The sequence below is a fragment of the Eretmochelys imbricata genome, chromosome 7 (assembly GCF_965152235.1).
Source record: "Eretmochelys imbricata isolate rEreImb1 chromosome 7, rEreImb1.hap1, whole genome shotgun sequence".
Taxonomy (NCBI): Eukaryota; Metazoa; Chordata; order Testudines; family Cheloniidae; genus Eretmochelys; species Eretmochelys imbricata.
Genome location: NC_135578.1, coordinates 83504635 through 83526937, shown reverse-complemented (window position 1 = coordinate 83526937; position 22303 = coordinate 83504635). Strand labels below are relative to the sequence as shown.

At 45.8% G+C, this 22303-nt stretch overlaps 1 protein-coding gene across 1 annotated transcript in view; it reads left to right on the top strand.

The window, feature by feature from the left end:
• The window catches only part of CDH23 (cadherin related 23), a 498190-nt gene that overhangs the window by 23107 nt on the left and 452780 nt on the right, over positions 1–22303 (top strand). Inside the window, exon 3 of the mRNA XM_077821918.1 lies at positions 9182–9259. Coding sequence (XP_077678044.1) covers positions 9182–9259 — 78 coding nt within the window. The remainder of the gene's footprint in view (positions 1–9181; positions 9260–22303) is intronic.

The following is a 22303-nucleotide window of genomic DNA, read 5'->3' as shown; positions in this document are numbered from 1 at the left end:
TGAAATCCTCCTCTCTCCTGCTAAGCTAATGACGTTAGCAGCAGTTTGGCTCATTTCTCACATGCACAAGAACGGTTAGTGATAAAGTGTCGACAAGATCAGCAGCCGCCCTCTAAAATACCCACCTGGCAAAACTCCCACGTGGCAAGGTAACAATGTAACACAATGCAGATCCCAGGCAACATGAGAAGGCTCCCAAGCGTCACAACAAGGCTTAGCTTTTCAAGCAAGTTATTTTTGTCTGTACTTAAACAGGGCCCATGTGGTAGCCAGAAAAGCAGAGTGGTAGTGTCCAACTTTTTGGGAATGCTGATGTGTCGTCAATGCTGGGGATATAGGAGAAGCAGCTCCCTTTCCTCCCTAGTGTATTGTTGTGTCTGGAGGCTCAGTGGCTCTAATGTTGCTGCCTAGAATAAGCTTGTTGTGATCTCTGTATCGTCATGTCAGGTATGGGTGCTGGAATTAGGGGTGCCGAAGGTGCTACTGCACCCCCTGGCTTGTAGTGGTTTCCATTATATACAGGGTTTACAGTTTGGTTCAATGGCTCTCAGCACCCCCACAATACAAATTGTCCCAGCACCTCTGATGTCATGAGCCTGCTGCAAACAGGGTCATGTCAGACTCAGAGAAGTTTCAAATGGCTGCTTATCTGTTGTAAAAGCGTATCGTGCCACCCCAGAAAAATTGGATTGGTGCAGGAATAATTGGTGGGGTGGAAACTCTTTGTATGGGGGTTTGTTTGCCTGTATGTGACTCTGAGAAACAACAGCAAGCATGTCTCCCTTTGATAACACTACACACTTAAAGTAACTGTTGTTTCCCCACTAAGACATAGTAGCAAAAATATGAGCTACATACTTGGCCCAGATTAAATCCCCTTTGTGCCACTCCAGTGAGGATTTAAAGCTGACCTAAAGGGAAAGACCAGGTTTCCCTCAGGAGCATAAAGCCTGCATAGTTGCCTGACACCTGCTTCCTTTCACACTGGGGACAGGCAAGGGCATGGCCTGGGAGGGGAGAAGGGATGGTCAGGAGTGCAGTCCCTGCCAGCCGTTCCTGCTAAGTAGAATGCTCCCTAGATCAGGGGTTCTCAATCTTTTTCTTTCTGAGGTCTCCAACATGCTAGAAAAACTCCACAGCCCACCCATGGCACAACAATTGTTTTTCTGCCTATAAAAACCAGGGCCGACGTTACGGGGTAGCAAGCAGGGCAATTATCAGTGGCCCCATGCCACAGAGGGCCCCACGAAGTTAAATTCGTCAGGCTTTGGCTTCAGCCCCTGGTGGTGGGGCTTGGGGCCCTGGGCTTCTGCCCCACAAGCAGGGCTTCGACTTTCCACCCTGGGCCCCAGCATGTCTAATGCTGGCCCTGCTTGGCAGACCCCCTGAAACGTGCTCACAGCCTCCAGAGGCCCGGGAACCCTGGTTGAGAACTGCTGCCCTAGATGGCTCTAACATGCCCTGGGGGCCTGTTTATCTTCTGGCTGGCCCCAGTATTTAGGGGAATGGAAAGGTGCTTTACAGCCACCTTTGCTGCCTTCTCCTGAGCGCTGTGCCTACCATGAGCAGCTGAGAATCGAGCCTATATGTATATATTTAAATTGATTCCAAATGGTTTCCGGATGACTCCTGTTCCTCAGGCTCTGTATCTCTGACCTACATTTATTTGTATTCCAAATCCGCCCCCGCCCCTCCCAGCACTTCTTTTTCCTTCTCATCTGAATTTTGACAGCCCATCTTCTTGGGGACAGCCATCATGTCAGAGACACAACTCGCTCTTTACACTGGGATGCACAGAAGAAGAGAGAAGTCATGTTTCAGGACCCCACCTCCTTGCCCCTGTTCTGTCTATCCCAGGTGCCTATCCCTGGGGTATCTAAGCACCATAACTGGATCACGGATGGTCTGTGATCTGACAGATCAAATACATCAAACATCCTGATACAGCTGGTTTAGAAGCTGTAACCATGATTTCTAATGTACTGTATAATATAAATAAGGCATCATGAGAATCAAGACGAGTCTGCTCTACAAAGCCAAGGCCGCTCAGTCTTTAGAAAAAACTGCCCACTAGGGGCTTGAAATGAAATGCCTGTTATTCAGAGGTCTGCTTTGTATGTGGCAGGTGATCTCAGAAAGCAGCTGCCCAGCAGGGCGTGCAGAGACTTTAGTGGTCGATTATCAGCAAGTACTTTCAACTACTATTTTAAAAAATTGCCTGGCCACAGAGAAGGTCTTTTTGGTCTTGTGAATTTTATCTTCCACCTCGTAACCTCCCACCCTGGAACACCAATCAGTGCGCGCTGACTTCCAACCCTCCGGAAGAGTAATTAGCATTGAATGAACCATTTTGTCTGTGTGTGTTGTTATTTTTCCAGGTGCTTAGTACTGGAGTCCTCAAGGCACTTCACAAGTACTGATCCTGTAACCCTCCCTATGCTCCTGTGAGGTAGCCATGGGAAAAGCATTATCCCTATTTTAGGGAGAGAGTAAGTGACACAGGAGGTATCTGTGGGAGCCCAGATGAGTGAGTACGTAGGTTTCCCAACTCCATTCCTGTATGCTAAATGCTTGATGCCCCTTAGGTTACTTTTGTTTCCGTATTTCTAGAGGGTGAATTTTGGCACTTTGGAAAGTGTGCATCCAAAAGCACCAGCTAGGACCAGGCACATCAAAGCTTCCAACACAGATCTCTGAGCTGCTGGAACAATTTTTGTACCAGAGGTGCTGAGAGCCTTTGAACTAAACTGTAAACCCTGTATATAATGCAAACTACTTCAAGCACCTGTAAGCACCTATAAGATCTCTGCCCCTTCACTTCATTGCAGCCCTTGGCTGGGAGCCTCTCCCAAGCTGTCTGTCTGTCATGCTCACTTGTGTGGGGATGTCAGACACTTGGGAATAGACTGAAAGCACCAAACTTGTTTTGGCTGGTGTGACAACCTGAATTTGAATCCAGTCTTCAAAGAGGTAAAACACTGATGTTAGCTATTGCCCCCAATCCCTTCTCCACTCTATATCTTTAAGCTGTGAGTGCTAAATCCTCCTCTTTGCCCATTTTTCTTCCCTGTTATAAGTTTGTGACCTTAAGGCTGCTAAGGCTTTTTGTTTTCCTGCCAGTTCTCTCTCACTACAGGTTTTGGCAGCTTGGCAATACATCACTTTCCTGCAGACACATGATTGTGAGCTTTTCTCACTCCAGTTGCCCCTTTGCCCTTTACTTCCAATGCTAGCAATTCACCATTAACTGCTATAAACATCCCCAAACTCAGAAACTAAATCAGTGCACCTTGTTCAAGCTACTTGGTCCTTCCCAGAATCATTATTTCTGGCTTTCTTTTCCTTTTAGTTTTTGCTGTGTAATGAACCAACAGCAGAGGGCAACAAAAATGATTAGGGGGCTGGAGCACATGATTTATGAGGAGAGGCTGAGGGAACTGGGATTATTTAGTCTGCAGAAGAGAAGAGTGAGGGGGGATTTGATAGCTGCTTTCAACTACCTGAAAGGGGGTTCCAAAGAGGATGGATCTAGACTGTTCTCAGTGGTAGCAGATGACAGAACAAGGAGCAATGGTCTCAAGTTACAGCGGGGGAGGTTTAGGTTGGATATTAGGAAAAACTTTTTCACTAGGAGGGTGGTGAAGCACTGGAATGGGTTACCTAGGGAGGTGATGGAATCTCCTTCCTTAGAGGTTTTTAAGGTCAGGTTGACAAAGCCTTGGCTGGGATGATTTAGTTGGAGATTGGTCCTGCTTTGAGCAGGGGTTTGGACTAGATGACCTCCTGAGGTCCCTTCCAACCCTGATATTCTATGATTCTATGAAACCAGTACTTCTCTCTGGTTAAGTGGCAACCCTTCCCTGCTCCTTCCTATCTTCTCCACCAGGCTAAGGCCAGCATCTGTGTCAGTTTGCCAACCTCTTCTACTGGCAGGACAGAGTACCCAGTGTTTATACCTCCTACTCCTATCAACACTTCATGGATGTTGTTGTAAGCTCACAAACTATGACATCACTACTGATCAGCCAATGGAAAGACTTGATCTAGGGTAGCCACCTGAGGTGAGAACCAAGATACTAGTTGGGGAGAGATAAATGTTTTCTTGTAACTGGTTTCACAGGTATTTTGGGAGCATGTAGGAGCAGTGTAATGAGGATCCTGTCTCCCTCTGGTGGCTGGCCCTAGTGACTCTATAGCTGCTATTCATAGCTAACGGAGTTCTCAGTAGTAGAGTCCTGTGAGGTGGTGGTTTATTTTGTTTGTTTTTTGGAGTGAGACTGCAGTGCTGACGATCCTAGGTTCAGTCCCCACTGACTGAGGTGGCTGTCAGTGTAGCAGGCATTGTTTGTTGCGAGAGCACCAGGGAACAACAGATACTTCAGCTGTAGAATGTCTCTAGTACAGATCAGCCATCGAGAAGTGGGCCCGTGGAGATAAGGAGCTGGGGTGGTTGGGGGAAATGGAGGCCATGAGCCTCCAAGTTCAGAGTCATGCAAATGTATAAGGGATCTAAGCACACAGCTCTCCTTTCATCTTGTGTGTGCAGCTAGCATAGAGCCTGGAGGTTTCTCCCTTAAGAATGAGTCCCATCAAATTTGAGATGAAATGAATACATTTCTATAGAAACTTATTCGGGTTCCATGGAAAATACTTACAGTAAGGATATTCTTCTCTGTTACTTACATAGGGTTTTTGTAACTGTCCTGTAGAATTTTATAGCAGAGTCACTTCTCTACAGAGTTGTTCAAAAACCCTATAGAAAAGGTATAATTGTTTTATTACCTTCTACTTTTCCCTAAGGGACATCCAGGAGGAAGGTGAAGCCAAGAAAAGTGCAGAAAGGTGAATTTGGTGCACAAGCAGGACGCTCTTGTCTCAAAATGAGTGTGGCCTTGCTAGTCCATGCAACTAGAGGGCATTAATGATCCTTGGGTGGCAACTGAGTGTGTTGAAACGTCCCCCGCTGCCAGGATGCTGGGATGCTAGTGAACAGAGTGTTGAGGAAGCAGGCAAGAGCTAGGAAAGAAAGTGTAAGCTGTTGATAAGCTTTGCAGGAAGACGGTTCTTCACAGCCATTCTCTGCTGAATTAGCAGTTGGCTTGTTGGAGAGTGGAAGTTCTGTTCCTCTTCTCAATTTCGTTGTCACTATCGTCTGACAATGAAATGCCCAGAATTTCATGGTATTCTCTCTTGAGTTTTCCAGCAAAGAAATATCAATCCCCAAAGGTGAACTCTCCAGGCCTGGCTTTTTTGGGTGCCTGATGGGTAGGCTCTAGTCTGCAGGCTCCAACGTGCTCCTGAGACGTATGCTTCTGTCTATCCACCTGTCTCAGATATACACAGCCAGGATTTGATGGGCTCAGCATGGCTGTCAAGGCAACCTCCCTGTTGGTTTCTCTTTAGCCATCTGGCCCTATGTTCTTCTGAATGCAAGCTCCTGCCTGTGGGGTCCTCCCTAGGAAGGCATGGAGAGCTTGTATTTAACACTACAAAATTATTTTTATTTAAACCTGATATAAGTTTAACACAGCAGCCACCAGGGCCTGGTGTTTACTGCAGCACCCTGCATTCCAGTTCCCTGCCTTGCAGCTCCTTACAGGGTTGCCAACTCTTGTGGTTTTGTCACAAGACTTACCTTCCTTAAAGCCTCAGCTCCTGGAGTCATGGCACTAGTGAGAATTTCAGCTTTCCTTTTTTAAGCCCCCTCTTCCTGCAAAACAACAACAAAAGAATCTTTCTAGCCCTCCCGGTCAAGGAGGAGAGTTTGAAAATGTGGACCCCTAAAGGTTCAAACACCAGAAGGCAAATAAAACATCCTTAAATATATTATTTACAAAGATCTCATGATTTTGGGGTGTCTGACTCATGATTTTTGAATACCTGGCATTAGCAATACTGCTTACGCAATGTGGCTACTTCACACATTCACAAATTCATATTTCAGCATGGAATTGACTGGGACCATGCAAAACTAATGGGCCATGGGGCAGAGGACAGTGCAGGAAATTCAAAGGCAGGAGAACTATTCAAAGGCACTATGACCCATCCTCCAGCACTTCCTCACCAGTCTTTAGCTGCTGTTCGATAAGACCTAGTTTCAGTGTGTAAAGTGACTTTGAGGGAAATCTCTATTACTTTGTTTTCCAATAGTGCCTGAAGACCCTAACCAAGATACAGGCCCTGGTGTGCTAGGTGGCCCTGAAGAGCTTTCAGAATAAACAGGCAAAGTAGTAGAACGAAAGTATAATTGTTCCTGTTTTTAAAGATGGGGAGCTGAGGCACAGAGAGAGTGATGGATAGGAGGTTATACAGGCAGTCTGTGCACAGCCAGGAAATTGAACCCAGACCTGTTCTGTCTCAATCCTGGGCCATGCTCATCCTTCCCCCTGGATGGCATCTGTGGCATTTCCTTGGCTTTTCTAATAGGGCTGGGCTAACATTTGAGGCAATGATCTGGACTGGCTGAGTTGGCCCCTGCTGGTTTGGTAATTGCCTCCGGGTCAGACTGCACTGTGCTCCAAGAGGCAGCCGGACATTGTATACAGAACCTGACTCCTGCAGTCACTCACCCCTGCTTTCCAGGTGAGCCAGAAACTGGAACCCACAGAAATCAGATGCAAAACACTTCTGACAGGCCAATTAAAATCTCCACTTCCCTTGTTCAATAGTGTTTGCTGTCTGGCAGTTAAACTGCATCTTTTAATAAGTGAGTGTACTGGCTATTTCAGCCCTGGCTGGAAATCAAGGGAAACCCATCTGTCAAATGCACTAGGCCCTCTTGGAAACCTGCTGCACTTCTCTCCTGCCACCTTGCATCCCACCTCTGCCCTTGCTCCCATGATAAATCCGCAATAGTTAATCTTTCCCACTGCTCGGGCAGCAGTTGTTGGTCCACATGGTTTGACCTGAACTTTCTCAGAGCTAATGAGCCTCAGCCCATGGGGTGGCAACCACTATGGTTCTGGGGACGGGCACACGTGCTCTCAGCCTCGCTCTCACAAAGTAAACAGGGAGTTGAAATAACTGAGCTTCATTATTAAAGGCGAAAGGAGGCAATTATAACGGCGCGAAGGGGGGAAAGTGGTGCTTTGGCAGCATTAAGGCTGATGAGGCAAAAGGCTCTCAGCCATGGGAACAATGCGAGAGGTTAATCATGCGCGAAAACAATAATTGCTGTCTCCCACCCCTGTGCTTCTGCTCGTGCCGCCTTCACCCTGCAGAAAGGCCCTGGTCACTGGCTGCATTCTGAGTCTCGGCCTCTGCGCCCCTCTTAAATCAATCTGGTCTGAGTCAGCAGCAGCGCAGTGACAGGTTTGGGCTGCGAGGGTGTTCTTCCCTCTGTTTTGTTCCGGGCTGCTTTAGTGCTTTATCTACTCTGCATCCTCATCCGAGCCCCCGGGGCAGGGGAGAGACGCAACTGAATCAAAAGACTCCTGGCCCACTTCATGTCCTTACCATCCCTTCCTCTCCTGTCATTAATTTCCTCTGCACGGTGTCTCAGGGTCTATCTACACTCCAGATACTACACCTGCAGCTACATGGCTACAGTGTAGACACTACAGCGACGGAAGGGTTTTCTCTGCGGCTGTAGTAAATCCACCTCTCCGAGAGGTGGCAACTAGGTCTAAGGAAGCTGCTTCTACAGTAGGAGTTAGGTTGACCTAATTACATCGCACAGGGCATTGACATTTTTCACAGCCCTGAGCAATGTAGCTAGGTCAAGGTAAGTTTTAGGTGTAGACTAGGCTTAAGTATCTCTGCAATTCCCCCTGTTGGGATAGCTGAACACCCTATGTGTAAAATGAAGCTTCCCACTTTGTTGAGCAGCTTCTGGTTCAGACATGGAACCATGAAAACCAATTCAATAATGGGCCCTATTTGTTTCTCAGGAATGAGACAGCGTAACCCTAGAGAGACATGGTGGGTGAGGTAGTCTCTTTTATTGGACCAATTTCTGTTGGTTGAGCTTACACAGGTAGAGTACCCTGTTAACACCTCTGCAGTCATAGGACAAAACCCATAAATCCAGTGCCTCTGTTCAGCCCATGATTTTTTGTGCCTAGCAGAATAATAAATGTAAGCTCCCAGGCTCATCTGTTGAAAGTATTGTGTTGGTTTCCTTTGAGGATGGGGACTGAGAGGTCAGATATAGAGTGATCTGTGTCCTATGACTGCAGAGGTGTTAACGGGGCACTCTACCGTGAATGGTCCCTTACAGTATGTGCTAACTACTTATGCTAAAAGAACAGGAGTACTTGTGGCACCTTAGAGACTAACAAATTTATTTGAGCATAAGCTTTCGTGAGCTACAGCTTATGCTCAAATAAATTTGTTAGTCTCTAAGGTGCCACAAGTACTCCTGTTCTTTTTGCGAATACAGACTAACACAGCTGCTACTCTGAAACCTGTACTTATGCTAAACAATCTGCTTCCCCTTGCATTTAGCATCCGATGAAGTGAGCTGTAGCTCACAAAAGCTTATGCTCAAATAAATTTGCATTTAGTTGTGACTCTGGGGGTACCTTTCCCAGACCTGACCAGAGAGCTCTGTGTAAGCTCGAAAGCTTGTCTCTCTCACCAGCAGAAGTTGGTGCAATAAAAGATATTACCTCACCCACCTTTCCTTTCTAATATCCTGGGGCCACCATGGCTACAGCTACACTGCAAATTTGTTAGTCTCTAAGGTTTCAGAGTAGCAGCCGTGTTAGTCTGTATTCGCAAAAAGAAAAGGAGTACTTGTGGCACCTTAGAGACTAACCAATTTATTTGAGCATGAGCTTTCGTGAGCTACAGCTCACTTCATCAGATGAAGTGAGCTGTAGCTCACGAAAGCTCATGCTCAAATAAATTGGTTAGTCTCTAAGGTGCCACAAGTACTCCTTTTCTTTTAGTCTCTAAGGTACCACAAGTACTCCTCATTCTTTTTACTGCATACAGTGTGACCCTGTCTGCTATACAGGCAGTTGGGTGAGGAATGGGACCAGGTGAGTCCCTCAAGCTGTGCTGATTTAAGGCACAGGAAGACTGAATGACTTGCTGCCAGCCTCGAGGAGAGTTAGGGCTGACCCCAGGGCACTGCCAGCTGTTTGTTCCAAGCACTCCTCTACCACAACCTCCTTCCAATCAAATGAAATAGGATAAAATAAATTGAAAACCTTATTTTTCTTCTTCATCCTTTCAGGTCTGAGCAATCGGCTGCCATACTTCATCAACTATTTCTTTGACACGTACCTGCTGATCAATGAGGATACTCCCGTGGGTGAGTGTGCCTCACTTACGTTAATGAGCAGATTGCATTGTGTTTCCAGGCCTGTTTGGGGTGTGTGAAAGCGACGGGGGAGGGAGGAGGAGGAAGAACACAGAATGGCTAACAGGCACCCATCACATGGGCTATGAAGTATGTTTGAAGTTGCCCAACTGGGGAAAAAATCCAGACCACCTGGGACAATGGAACTTTTTTCAAAAGAAAAGAAGTGGGGGAAAATATGCAGCATTCCCTTGGGAAGTGTGTGATGTCTGTTTGATTAAGCTATTGATTCAGGATACCAAACTGTGTGGCTCATCCTCCACCAGATCCTGTGTGCCTTCTCTCCTGTAGGGAAGCTGGATTGGCTTTATATGCAAACAAGGGAGGAGGGGGATGCCTTTCTGCCCTGAAATCTTCCAGAGCAAGGATCTGATCTTGGAAAAAGTGCTGAATGCCCTCCACTCTCAAAGTGGCATCGCCCAGGGAGAGCTCAGTACAGTACTCTGACAGGCCAAGCCGCAGCAGCGAGCTCGGGACACTTGGGGGCCCAGTTCTTCGTTGCCCAGCAACATGTTTATTCACTTGCACCGGTGCACAGTGTAAACTGTTACCAGACCAGAAGGATAGTGTCTGACACCCACTTTGCACCAGCTTAGGTGGAGGGCAACAGAGGATCGGAGTCCTGGGTGCTAGTGAGAGTTATCTAAAGGCATTAGGGGATGGAAATAGACTCTTAAATAAAATTGTAGCTCATAACTAGAACCACTGTGAGAGGGGCCAGAGGAGGAAAAATTACCCATGGAAATGGGTTGTAGCCTAGTTGCACTTTATACTAAAATAATGTTGTGTACTATACAAACTGCATGTGTGGTCTCAGATTGCCTCAGTCTCTCTCTCTTATTTTGGCTGGCTTTCCATAGATAGTACAGTAAAATAAATGTGAGTGCCTAGCACAATGGGGTCCTGGTTCATGAGTAAGGATTCTAGGTGCTGTTGTAATACAATCAATTTAAAATTTTTAAGATGATGTTTAAAAAAAGTGAACGGTACAGAGTTTAAGCGTAGAAGTTTCTGGTAATCGGGGAATAACATACAGATTATCAAGGGGTGCGAAGTTCAGTTTAAGATCGGATGGCATAAGGAATACATAGTCTGCAATATCCCCAATTGGGGGTAAAAAGTTATCAGGTGAAAGTACAGACATTGAGATATGAGGGTATGTTGTTCATATAATGACTATGTTCAGGTGTGGAGTATAGTGAGTTGATACGATGATGAGGATGGATTGACCCTCATTTGGTGAGATTTAACGTTCAGTGAGTTTATGGTTCCAGTTCATATGGTCCAAAGGAAAAAGTCTCTTGGTCCCTTTCTCATAGTGGATGCACGATGTCGCTCTGGCTCATGCCTCCTGGTACTGTTGGTGGCCGGTGATGTGTTCGATGTAGATGTCCCTGGACCACTGGATGGTGTCTGAGACCATGAGGCGCCTCATGAGCTGTGCGTAGCGTCGACCGATCCTGCAGGTCCGCAGCACACGCTCGTTGCAGGGGTCCCAAGCGCCCAGGGCTCTGACGATCAGGACATCCATCTGCACCTCGTAGCCCTTCGCTCTCAGGGTGTTGGCCAGGGGCGCGTACTTTTCCAGCTTATGAGCTCGGGCTTTGCAAAAGGCCGGGGTCCTGTTCTCAAAGGAGATTGTGATGTCGACGAGGATGATCTTTTTCTGAGCCTTGTCAGTGACGACGATGTCAGGTCGCAGCTGGCTGTCGGTACTAATAAGCCAATACTTCCCCTGGGCTTCTTGTCACTTGTTGCCTACTTCCCTCTCCTTTCCTGCTTCCCATTGCAGCAAGTAAACAAATCCTAGAAGCTTTCACAGAAGCAGTTACAAGAAATTGAGGTGGGGGAATGAGAGAGAGAGACATTAGTTAGGTCAGGGAGGCTAGAAGAAGTGTAAAGTCCGTGAGAGGCTTTTTTTGGACAGTAGTAACTCCCTTCCCCCACTCCCCAAATGTGCACGTGCACACCCAGTCACTCAATCTGGCTGCCAGAGTCAGTCACGAAAGAGGTGAGAGTTTGGGTAGAGAAGAGATTTTTTTTGTATAGTGCCCTTGGAAAAAACTGGCAATTTTTTGATTGACAGATATAGCTTTTTATTTTATTTATTTGTTTTGCTAGTGATCAGTTTTAGTAAATGTAGAAATTGATCGGGGCTTTCTTGGCCTCTTTCCAGACTCTCAGTCCATTAAACTTGTGCTCTTCAATCAGGGCTGGTGGCTGGCTTTTAATGCTGAAGAAATTGATTGTAAGCCCAGTGTGTGCATGACTGTGGGTCTGGGCCTCCATCTGCAGGCTAATAGCTGTGATCTTATCGGGGGCCCATTTACACTGCCTCCTTCCCCTGCCTGTTCCATCCTTCCTCTCACTTATACACTGCAGATTCATGCAGCAGGAATCTAGCAGCTACTGAAACATCAGCTGGGCTTTCAAAATTTATGGGGGACCCCAGTCAAGGGTGCTTGTGTGAAGAGATTAAAACAGCACAGATCACCAGAATTAGGTCTTTCCAACCACCTCAGGGAGAGACGTCAATTTTGTATTCAGTTGTTCTGAGGACCTGTCGTGAAGTGGGAATTTTCTGTAATATTTTTATGAATCCTGTGTGCCTCAGTTTCCCTCTGCGCTTTGCACAGTTAAGAGTGTGAGGTCTGCTCTTCAGGGCAGAGCAGGACATGAGGTGAGCGAGGATGTCACCCTGCTGTCTGGGCCGCAGCGAATAGGGCTGTTCAGGGACTGGCTGGAACATGCTGAAAGTGACTCATATCGATGCAGAATCCCCAAAAGACAATGGAAAAGTCCCAATGACGAAAGAGTGACATCTAAAACCCACAGAGCAAGAGGAAGGAGGTTTGCCCCCCACCTCTCAGCAGGGAAACTGAGCAGAGACTCCAGCTTGAGAACAAAAGACTGAGACACAGGCAGGGAATAAGAAGTTGTCTCCTGGAGGAAGCTGGCTGCAAAGGAATCAGAGAGAGAGAGGCAGAGCTGTCAAGGTTCCTTCCCCACTTTGAACTCTAGGGTAAAGATGTGGGGACCCGCATGAAAGACCCCCTAAGCTTATTCTTACCAGCTTAGGTTAAAAACTTCCCCACGGCACAAACTTTGCCTTGTCCTTGAACCGTATGTTGCCACCACCAAGCGTTTCAAACAAAGAACAGGGAAAGAGCCCACTTGGAGATGTCTTCCCGCAAAATATCCCCCCAAGCCCTAGACACCGCCTTTCCTGGGGAGGCTTGAGAATAATATCCTAACCAATTGGTTCCAAAATCATCAAAGACCGAAACCCCTGGATCTTGGAACAATGGAAAAATCAGTCCAGTTCTTAAAAGAAGGATTTTATTAAAAAAAAAAGAAAGGTAAAAATCATCTCTGTAAAATCAGGATGGAAAATACTTTACAGGGTATTCAGATTCAAAACACAGAGGATTTCCCTGTGGGCAAAACCTTAAAGTTACAGAAAACAGGAATAAACCTCCCTCTTAACACAGAAAAAATTCACATAAAACAAAAGATAAACTAATCCCCCTTGCCTGGCTTACCTATACTGGTTGCAATATTGGAGACTTGGATTAGGATGGGTTGGAGAAGATGGATTTCTGTCTGACCTCTCTCAGCCCCAAGAGAGAACAACCATGTAAACAAAAAGAAAAGGAGTACTTGTGGCACCTTAGAGACTAACCGATTTATTTGAGCATGAGCTTTCGTGAGCTACAGCTCACTTCATCAGATGCATACCGTGGAAACTGCAGCAGACTTTATATATACACAGAGAATATGAAACAATACCTCCTCCCACCCCACTGTCCTGCTGGTAATAGCTTATCTAAAGTAATCGTCAGGTTAGGCCATTTCCAGCACAAATCCAGGTTTTCTCACCCTCCACCCCCCCACACAAATTCACTCTCCTGCTGTAATGGCTGTTACTCTGAAACATGTAAACAAAGAGCACAAACAAAAACCTCCTCCCCCCCCTCCAAGATTTGTAAGTATCTTGTCCCCTTATTGGTCCTTTGGGTCAGGTGCCAGCCAGGTTAGCTGAGCTTCTTAACCCTTTACAGGTAAACTGGATGTTGCTTCTAGCCAGCAGGGATTTTATAGCACTGTATACAGAAAGGTGGTTACCCTTCCCTGACAGAGCCAAAGACGTGATCCACTGTAACCTGGCTGGTAGTTTGTGCTGGTTCGGCCAGAATGGACTATACTTTAACCTTTATTTCTCTGTGCTAACCTAGGGACTTCCAGTGCTGTGTGCCAGCTGTCTAATAAATCCTACTCTGTTTTGAAAACACTGCTTGAGTGTCACTGTAAATACCTGCTGAGGTGCATTAGTCACGGAAGAGTGTACAAGTCTCTATCAAGAGTCTATTTCATCTGGACTCGCTGAGCAGAAATCACAGCGTGAAACAGAAGTGCTGGAGCCCAGATGCTCACTTGCAAGGCGGTGAGGCTGCCTGGCCTATGCTGAGGAAAGGAGTGGGACCCCTTGGAGGTCTTCCACACTAAAGGGGTTGCTCCAAGAGACTGTTTAAAAGATGGGTATTAGCACAGATCCTGTGGGTCCATGACCTCAGGCCCCTCAAATTGAGTCTTGCCCACAGCCTATGGTGTTGCACTTCATTTATAAATTTTCTGGGACAGTGGCAAAGCCCTTCTGGAATATGCCTAGAGAGCCTATGGACCTGGGACAACCTTGCTTGAGAAGCTCTAAGACAGTGGTGCACAAACTTTTCCAGTTGCACCTCCCCATTACCATTAACAGAATCTGTCTGCCGTGCACCCCCGAACCCTCCCCAATACTGCATAGCCAAGGTTTCCTCAGCAGCCGAGCTTGGGCTGAAGGCAGAGCTGGACCTGGGGGCAGTGTGTGACTTGGCACTGAAGGGGATTGAATGGGCTTGGGGGCAGACCAGGGCTAGAAGCATGGTGCGTCTTCCTTGCCCCCAGTGGGGGCTGGCCCAGGCCTTTCACACACCTCCCCCCAAAGTTCCTTTATGCCCCTCACAGTTTGGAGATCACTGCTCTAAGATGATCCTTCCCCAAATTCACAGAGGACTGGCCGGATCCAAGTAAAGATGGTCACTTGACTTTTAGCAAATCAGAGCTATGTATTTTAGGACCAGTTTTAATTTGGTGATGGTCCAGACAAAAGCATGCAGTGGGTGTTGTAGTCTGTCTGAAACATAGCACCTCATGAAACAGAATAGCTGCCTGCTCCCACTGAATGAGGCCTATTTCCAATCCTCCGTCCGCTCATATATTCGGGTGGAATTCCTCTGGGCAGTGTTCGCTGGCTCCCTTGACACCTTCAAGGAGCAGTGGGCGCTGTCTGGGGTTCTCTGCTCGGTGTCCCTGTTAGGTTCTGTGACCTCACACCCATCCCTGTTATATCTTTAGTTGTCCCCTGTAATTACTTGAGATTCCGGACCTTGTGGATCCTCCCCTTATGTTGGGGGAGGTCCTTTCACAGTGGGTGGGCTTCTGCCCGCCCACTTCCAGGATCCCAACAGGACCACTGAAAGAGTCAATACCGTGGAGGAATGTGAGCCCTAGGTGTGACGGTTAGCATTGTCAGTAGCCGTGCCTATCAGTGGTTTGTAATGCAGTGCAACAGAACAGAATTTGGTCTTTGTGATTCTTGGTCTGCCATGAATCTCAAACTTCTTCATATGGTGGATGACCTCTTAAAATGGATATTAATGGGCACCTCCTTTCACAACCTGTGAAAAAGCTAGATGAAGATGGCATAAAGGAAACAAGAAAAAAATCATTTAAATATGATGATGTCCTGCTGTTTTGTATCTGTGCAGTTCTACTTGCTCTGCTTGTGTAGGACTTGGTTTATTTGCATGTACTTTATCTTCAGCTTCTACTGAAGCACTAATATCTGTAGATCATTTTACAGATTATTTCTATCTTCCTGTGTATTTGCTACCCCTCTAATTTTTATCCCCTTCAAATACAATCACTATGGAATTTGCCCCAGAGAAACTTCTGATGAAGAAAGCAGCTACATGGAGTAAATGGAGCTGGTAGGTGGAGCTGACTGGAAAAACGATGATGGAATGTTTTCTGATGGAGAATATGGTTCTACTGAAGTTGAAACAGTTTACGAAATTGTGTAGATTTTGCTCCAAATTTGTCAGAACTTTTTTCACATTTTTTCTTCTAATATCAAAACAAGATGTCTTGACAACATCGAAATGAAACATTTTTACTTTTTTCTTCATTTTGAAATGATTTTTCACATCTAAATTTTTATTTTGCATGGTTTTGCAAAGCAAAATCAAAATGAAATTTTTTAATCAGTCCAAAACAACATTTTTTTTTTAAATTCTTTTATGGAGAATTTTTTGAAAATTTCAAGTTTTGTTCCTGACTGGAATGAAGACAAATATCTCAATCCTTCACAAAACAGAATTTTGATTGTCCTCCCTGGTCTAGCAGTTGTTTTCTTTTTTCTCTCTCCCCTCTCCTGCCCCCCCACCCCCAGCATTCATTTCTCAAATTAAAAAACGTTGTCTGGAAACCATAAATGTCCTGGACTGGGGCACAACTAGCTGGAAGCAGATATTTCACCACAGTGTCAGAAACACAGCCCCCCAGTAGTGAATGATAAAGTGCACATTATACTCATGGACTCCCAAATGCTATACAAGGAGCTACATAAATAGGGCCTGCAGTGACTATAGACAAACACAGCTGTCATTATATACTTGGCAAGAGTTGACACACCATCTTGGATATTGGAACCTGTATTTCCTGTGGGAATTTTGATCATGGTTACCCCAGCTACTTACTCAGCACTGTCATGGTATCTTTAAATTCTACCAGCAGTGGGCATGAGGGACCTTGCTTTAATGTTGCATGCAAAGGACAGCATAGCAGTGCTGCAATATCCTCTTCTCCCACATTGAGGTGTTACTACTAGACATGAAATTACGGTGTGGGGGATTTGAACCTGTGACGTTGTGACACTCTCAGGCAAGAATGCTACTGATGGAGACTTACTAAAGAATACAGTAATCATTCCAATAGCTGCACTCGTGCAACAGAAACCAAACTGTAGGCTGAATCTTTGAATGGATACTTTTTCAGATGTTCAGTTGATTCCAAAGGTAACCCTCTGTCATCAGGACAGTGAATTCAGTCATCCATAGGCAGGACAAATGTCCTCCAAACTGCACCCAACTTGGAATACCCTATATGGGGGAGGGAGTGGGGAGGAAGTGCCTAAATATCTGCATCATTCCCTTCTCTTTGTTAACCTCTTCCCTCCCAAAAAAGCCCCCTGTATTCTCGCTTACTTGACTAGAAATTAACAGCCTCCTCTTCCCTCATGTGATGCCTAAAAGAGTCTTAAGCAACAATTAAAGAGATCATTCCCTCTCTAATCACTTACATGAGTAAATTAGTCTTGTCAGGAGCTATTAAGACAGAGAGCTTGGAATTCATTAGGCTAGATTGGGCCTATGGAGCTCCTGGCACTGCCGCCAGTCCAGGCTGATTAATTTCTCTGAAAACACCATCAATGCCCATCTGTTTCATTTAAGTCCAGGGAGAGCAATTTTCAGGTGGACTGATCCCCCTCGTCAGTTATTTCACCCAGAAGTAATGAAACACACACACACGCACTGCAGAACTAGGGAGGGGGAGAATTGGAGGGGGAATATAAAACACAAATATGAAGAATACAAAAGCAATTGCATTTGCTAGGCAGCGGAGAAGAAATTGAAGGACAATAGAGAAATGAGTGAAGTGCAGGAATATTAGGTACTCTATGATGTGCATGACAAGAGGCTGGTTTAAAGAGAGGAAAGGAGGGGGGATCACCCAGCCACAGGGCTGCCGGCCTAAAGCCATGGCAGAGACTTCTTACTGGCAAACAAGAAGTGGGTAGTGGCAGCACAGGGGACAAGGAAGGTCTGTTTTGAAATGGGTGAAGTTGCAGGAGCTATGAACTAGCTGGAGGGACTGGTTGCAGATGTTTGGGCCCCTCAATCCCTGTGATGGAAAGCAGGGAAGACAAAGTAGAAGACAAAACTGTGGGGCATAAACCTGGACTCAGATGTTTAATCCTGGTCTCATTGGTTTTACCTTGTGGAAGGCAAGTTGTAGAGGACCAGAATTTCCTGTTCACTGTTCTTATACCCTTTAATGCAAAGTCAGTAGCTAATGAGGTTATCACCATCTATGAATTGATGAAGGACAAGGCCCCTGACTTTGCATGTATAACTGAGATCCGGTTCGATGATAATGCAGGACAAATATTTGTGCAGCTGTCTGTGATTAAATGTATGGTTCAGCATGAGATTAGGGAGGATTGGGTAGGAGGGGCTGCTGTGTTTGCATCTGCCTCAAAGTGGAATGGAGTTTGTCATACTATGAGTATCCACAAATATAGTGACAATAGTTAGCAGTTGCTTTTACTCTTAAAATCGCTTCCAAAACATTTTGCTAATTAATCCTCATAAGAAATAGGTAAGTGGTGTCATCATCCCCATTTTATAGAAGGGAACATGGGGGAATGAGGGCAAGAGGTTAAGGCCAGATTATTAAAGGTACTTAGGTGCCCAAAACCCCAGATAGACCTTTTTGAAAACCCTCTCAGTAACTGTCTGCAACTTTAGGTGCTTTTAATCCCCCACCACAAAATACTGGCCCTTAAGTGTCCTGCTCAGAACTCCAGAGGGAATCAATGTTATGATGGGATTAGGATCTGGCAGTTCTTGACTCCTATTTCTCCCATTTGATACAATGAAAAACAAAATGCACAACCCCTGAACCTTCCTTTGCTGTAAGAAATGGGGAACATCACCTCCTGGTATGACATTTGAGGGACCAAATAATCACATGATGCTGCAGCCTGATTATATGACATCTGTGTTTTCACATCATCCTGGAATATCATCACAGACTGTTATGCATGATGTGTTCACCTGGTTACAATGTCATCACTGAGAATCAAGACATGACTGTCTAATTGCCCTGCAGGATGGATTTACAGGATGTGAGACAGACCTGAGAAAACTGAGATTGCCTAGCAAATTTCAGGACAGGGAGCAACCTTGTAATTAGCTGTATTGCCTTTGCACACGTTTCTGGGAAAGTTGCATGCTTTGGAGCCTTGCAAATACCCAATGGAAGAGGTAACTCAGGAGAGGAATATGGTGGTAATACTTTAAATGACTCTGGTTCTGAGTTCCCTTCATCTTGGCTTCTGCATTTAAATGTTATTGGGGATAGTGCCATCTTCAAGTAGTTGTAACTGTTTGCTTATGCTGTCAGGATGGACTCCAACAACATACTTTAGGATTGTTCCATTTTCAGGGTGAAAATGATGAATGTATATTGTGTATGGGTAACTACAACGTTTGGTATAGGAGCAGAGGATGGGAGGGTTGGCCAAGCAATGCTACCTGTTGGGTACTCTAGTTTTACACACTCCTTTCACAGGTTGGGAGGGCCTATTCCAAACACAGCTATAAAAACTGAGGTTGACGCTGCTACAATAGAATGGCAAATATAGATGAATACTCCAGAGTTTCACTGTGCAGTCTGACTATCTATGGGTAACTTCAACATGAAAAGAGGCCAGGTAACAAAAAAGTATTTTTGTTGTTCTTGCTGGAACTCTCTCTTCAGTTGTGTTTGGCTCTGGATGAGAAACCTGTCTGTTGCTGGGAGATTTGCCCAGGAGAATATAGCACACTTGCTGGCATTTCATACAGGTGGAGAGACCGAGCTTGCCACTGGGGCATCAGCAAAAGGCAGCTCCTACCTAGATATCTGAGTTCATCATATATTTCTGGGCAGGGAAAATGAACACAGCTGATGTTCCCCAGTCCTAGCTTGCTGCATTCATGACGAGACATTGGCTCAATACCTCTAGCTTTACACATCAAGGCTCAGGCCCCTGTGGACTGTTCAGGAGCAAACTAGCTAAGCTGCTTGAGTGTGGTCTGCTGATCTCAAGGGAGAGACAGCTGTGAGGACAATGGCTCAGCACTTCTAGCTTTCTGGGCAGATTTAGGGGAACAGATATCTAAGAGTCATCTGCTTTAACATCTATAGCTTGCTGGGCTGATGTCAGGGCACAAGTCTCTCTGAGCTCACTGACTCGGCCTCTCTAGCTTTCTGATCTGATGGGAAAGCATAAGTCTCCACAAAGTTATTGGTTCAACAGTTTTTCAGTGCTGGGCTTGTATCCAAGTAAGAGTCTCTGTGAGATCACTGGAACAGACACACTAGGTTGTTGGAATTATGTGATGGCCCGGACCTCTATGAACTCTCTGGCTCAGCACCTCTTGCTGGGAAAATGCCAAGGCACTAGACTTTCTGTGAGGACTTGTTCAGCACTGCTGGCTTACTGGAATGACCTGAAGCCATGATAGCTTGCTGGTATATGGTTCAGCATCTCTCTGCATGTGAACTGATGGCAAGTTACAGGCCTCTCTGAGTTCACTGGTTCAGCACGTCTAGCTTACTGGTCTGATGTGAAGGCCCAAGTCTCTAGAGGAACTTGGGCATTCAAGTCGCAGTTCTTGAACATTAGTAGCTCAGCATCTGTAGAGTAATGGACCAGTGCAGAGGTGGTCTGGCCCAGTAGTCACGTCTGGGCTGAGGTCTGTCCGCCAGTGGACAGTAGTAGCTGGGCAGGAGCTGTAGGAATAGCAAGAGACAGGTTCTGTAAGCAAGAGTCAGGGGCATGTCGTGGTCAAAGACTGGAGATCAGAGGCAGTACCAGGTATGAAGGGTTGGATCACAGAAACCCCCCTGGGGTTGCCAACTGATGTGCCAAGGCTACTTCTGCCCCTGCTTTCCTGCCCTGGCAGCTTGGGCCTTCAGTGCCCTGCCTGGTTTGAGCCAGACCCACTAGCCTGCTGCAAACCCAGACCCAGGTCTGAACCACGTCCCCTAACAGCTGTAGGCTTAAACTGAAAGCAGCTTAAAAGGTGTTCCTGTCTTTAACACTCAGATGTCCAACTCCCTGTGGGGTCCAAACTCGAAATAAATCTGTTTTACCCTATATAAAGCTTATACAGGTTAAACTCATAAATTGTTCGCCTTCTATAACACTGATTGATAGAGAGATATGCAAAGCTGTTTGCCCCCTCCTCCCCCGACAGGTATTAATACATACTCTGGGTTAATTAATAAGTAAAAAGTGATTTTATTAAATACAGAAAGTAGGATTTAAGTGGTTCCAAGTAGTAACAGACAGAACAAAGTGAATTACCAAGCAAAATAAAATAGAACACGCAAGTCTATGTCTAATACAGTAAGAAAACTGAATGCAGATAAAAACCTCACCTTCAGAAGAATTCCAGTAAGCTTCCTTTTACAGACTAGTCTCCTTCTAGTCTGGGTCCAGTAATCACTCACACCCCCTATAGTTACTGTCCTTTGTTCCAGTTTCTTTCAGGTATCCTTGTTGGTGGAGAGGCTATCTCTTGAGGCAGCTGAAGACAAAATGGAGGGGTCTCCCAGGGGTTTAAATAGACTTTCTCTTGCGGGTGGATACCACCTCCTCTCTCCTATGCAAAGTCCGGCTCCAAGATGGAGTTTTGGAGTCACATGGGCAAGTCACATGTCCATGCATGACTCAGTTTTCACAGGTAGCAGCCATTGTTCACATGCTACCTTGAACGTCCTCATGTGGACTTCTTATGTGGATTAGAGCCTTCCAAGATCCATTGTCTGTTAAGTGCTTCTTGATTGGGCACTTAACTTGCAAGTTCCTTTCTAAAGAAGCTGACCAAATGGCTTTCTAAGGTTATTTAAAATCAAACAAGTATACAGTCAATATTCATAACTCTAAATACAATAATGACACATGCATACAAATAGGAGGAATAGATCCAGTAGATCATAACCTTTACAGAGATATGTTACATGGTATGTAGCATAAAACATATTCCAGGTATGTCATATATACACCTATAAGCATGTTTCCATAAAGCCTTATGGGGGGCACCGTCACACCAGGTTAGAACTGAGAGGCAGGAATCCGGGTCAGAGTCAGGCTGGGGTCGGACGCTGGAGATCAGGAGCTCAAGCAGGGTCTGGTGTTACAAACAACTTCCTGTGGCAACCCCTGGGATTAAATAGTGCACCTGGCTAATCAGCAGGCTGCAGGGTACTGTCAATCTAAGGCTTTTGGGCAGCACTTCCTGCAGTGCCTACTCTCCATAGTATTCCTTGGCTGTGCCTCTGTATGGCCTCCCAGTGGCATGGTAGGACTACCAGCTGTCCCAGGCTCTACAGATCTGGGTTCGTGTCACGGAGTCCTTGCATGTAGCATGCTGGATGTCTGACATCTGGGCAAAGCCCTTGTGAGCTCACTGACTCGGCAACTCCAGCTGGCTGGCCTGAAGTTCAGGGATAGGCAACTGTGAGGCCACTAGCTCAGAACCTCTACTTCACTTAGCTGATGTTGAGGTACAGGGCTTTGTAAGGTTATTGGCTCATCATCTCTAATTTTTTGAGCTTGTCAAGGTATAGGCCTCTGTGAGATCATTGGATCAGCACACAGCTTGCAGGGCTTATGTGAAGCCACAGGCCTGTGGGGTTACTACATCATCAACTTTAGCATGATGTTCTGATGTCAAGGTGTCCGCCTTTGTGAGGTTATTGGCTCAGTAACTGTGGTTAAAGTAGATCAAAACTCGAGGATGAGCTCATACATTTTGATATTTACAAGTTTAGATGTTTTTCCAGATAACCTAGAAACCTTCCATCGGACACTGTGACACAAGGACCAGCTACTGATCTTATGGAAACATCCCATGGAATTTGAGAGAATTTTAACTTTTCTACAAAAATTTTAAACCAACCTATTGAACTCAATAGTGCAGAGATAATTCTCTACTAAATTCTGTGGGCCAGATCCTGGTCTCCATGATGTCTGCTTTGCACTGCTTGGGCTGCACAAAGGAGACTTTAAAACATACCTAAATGGACATTTGGGGATTCCCCTCGCATAGAGGAATCTTC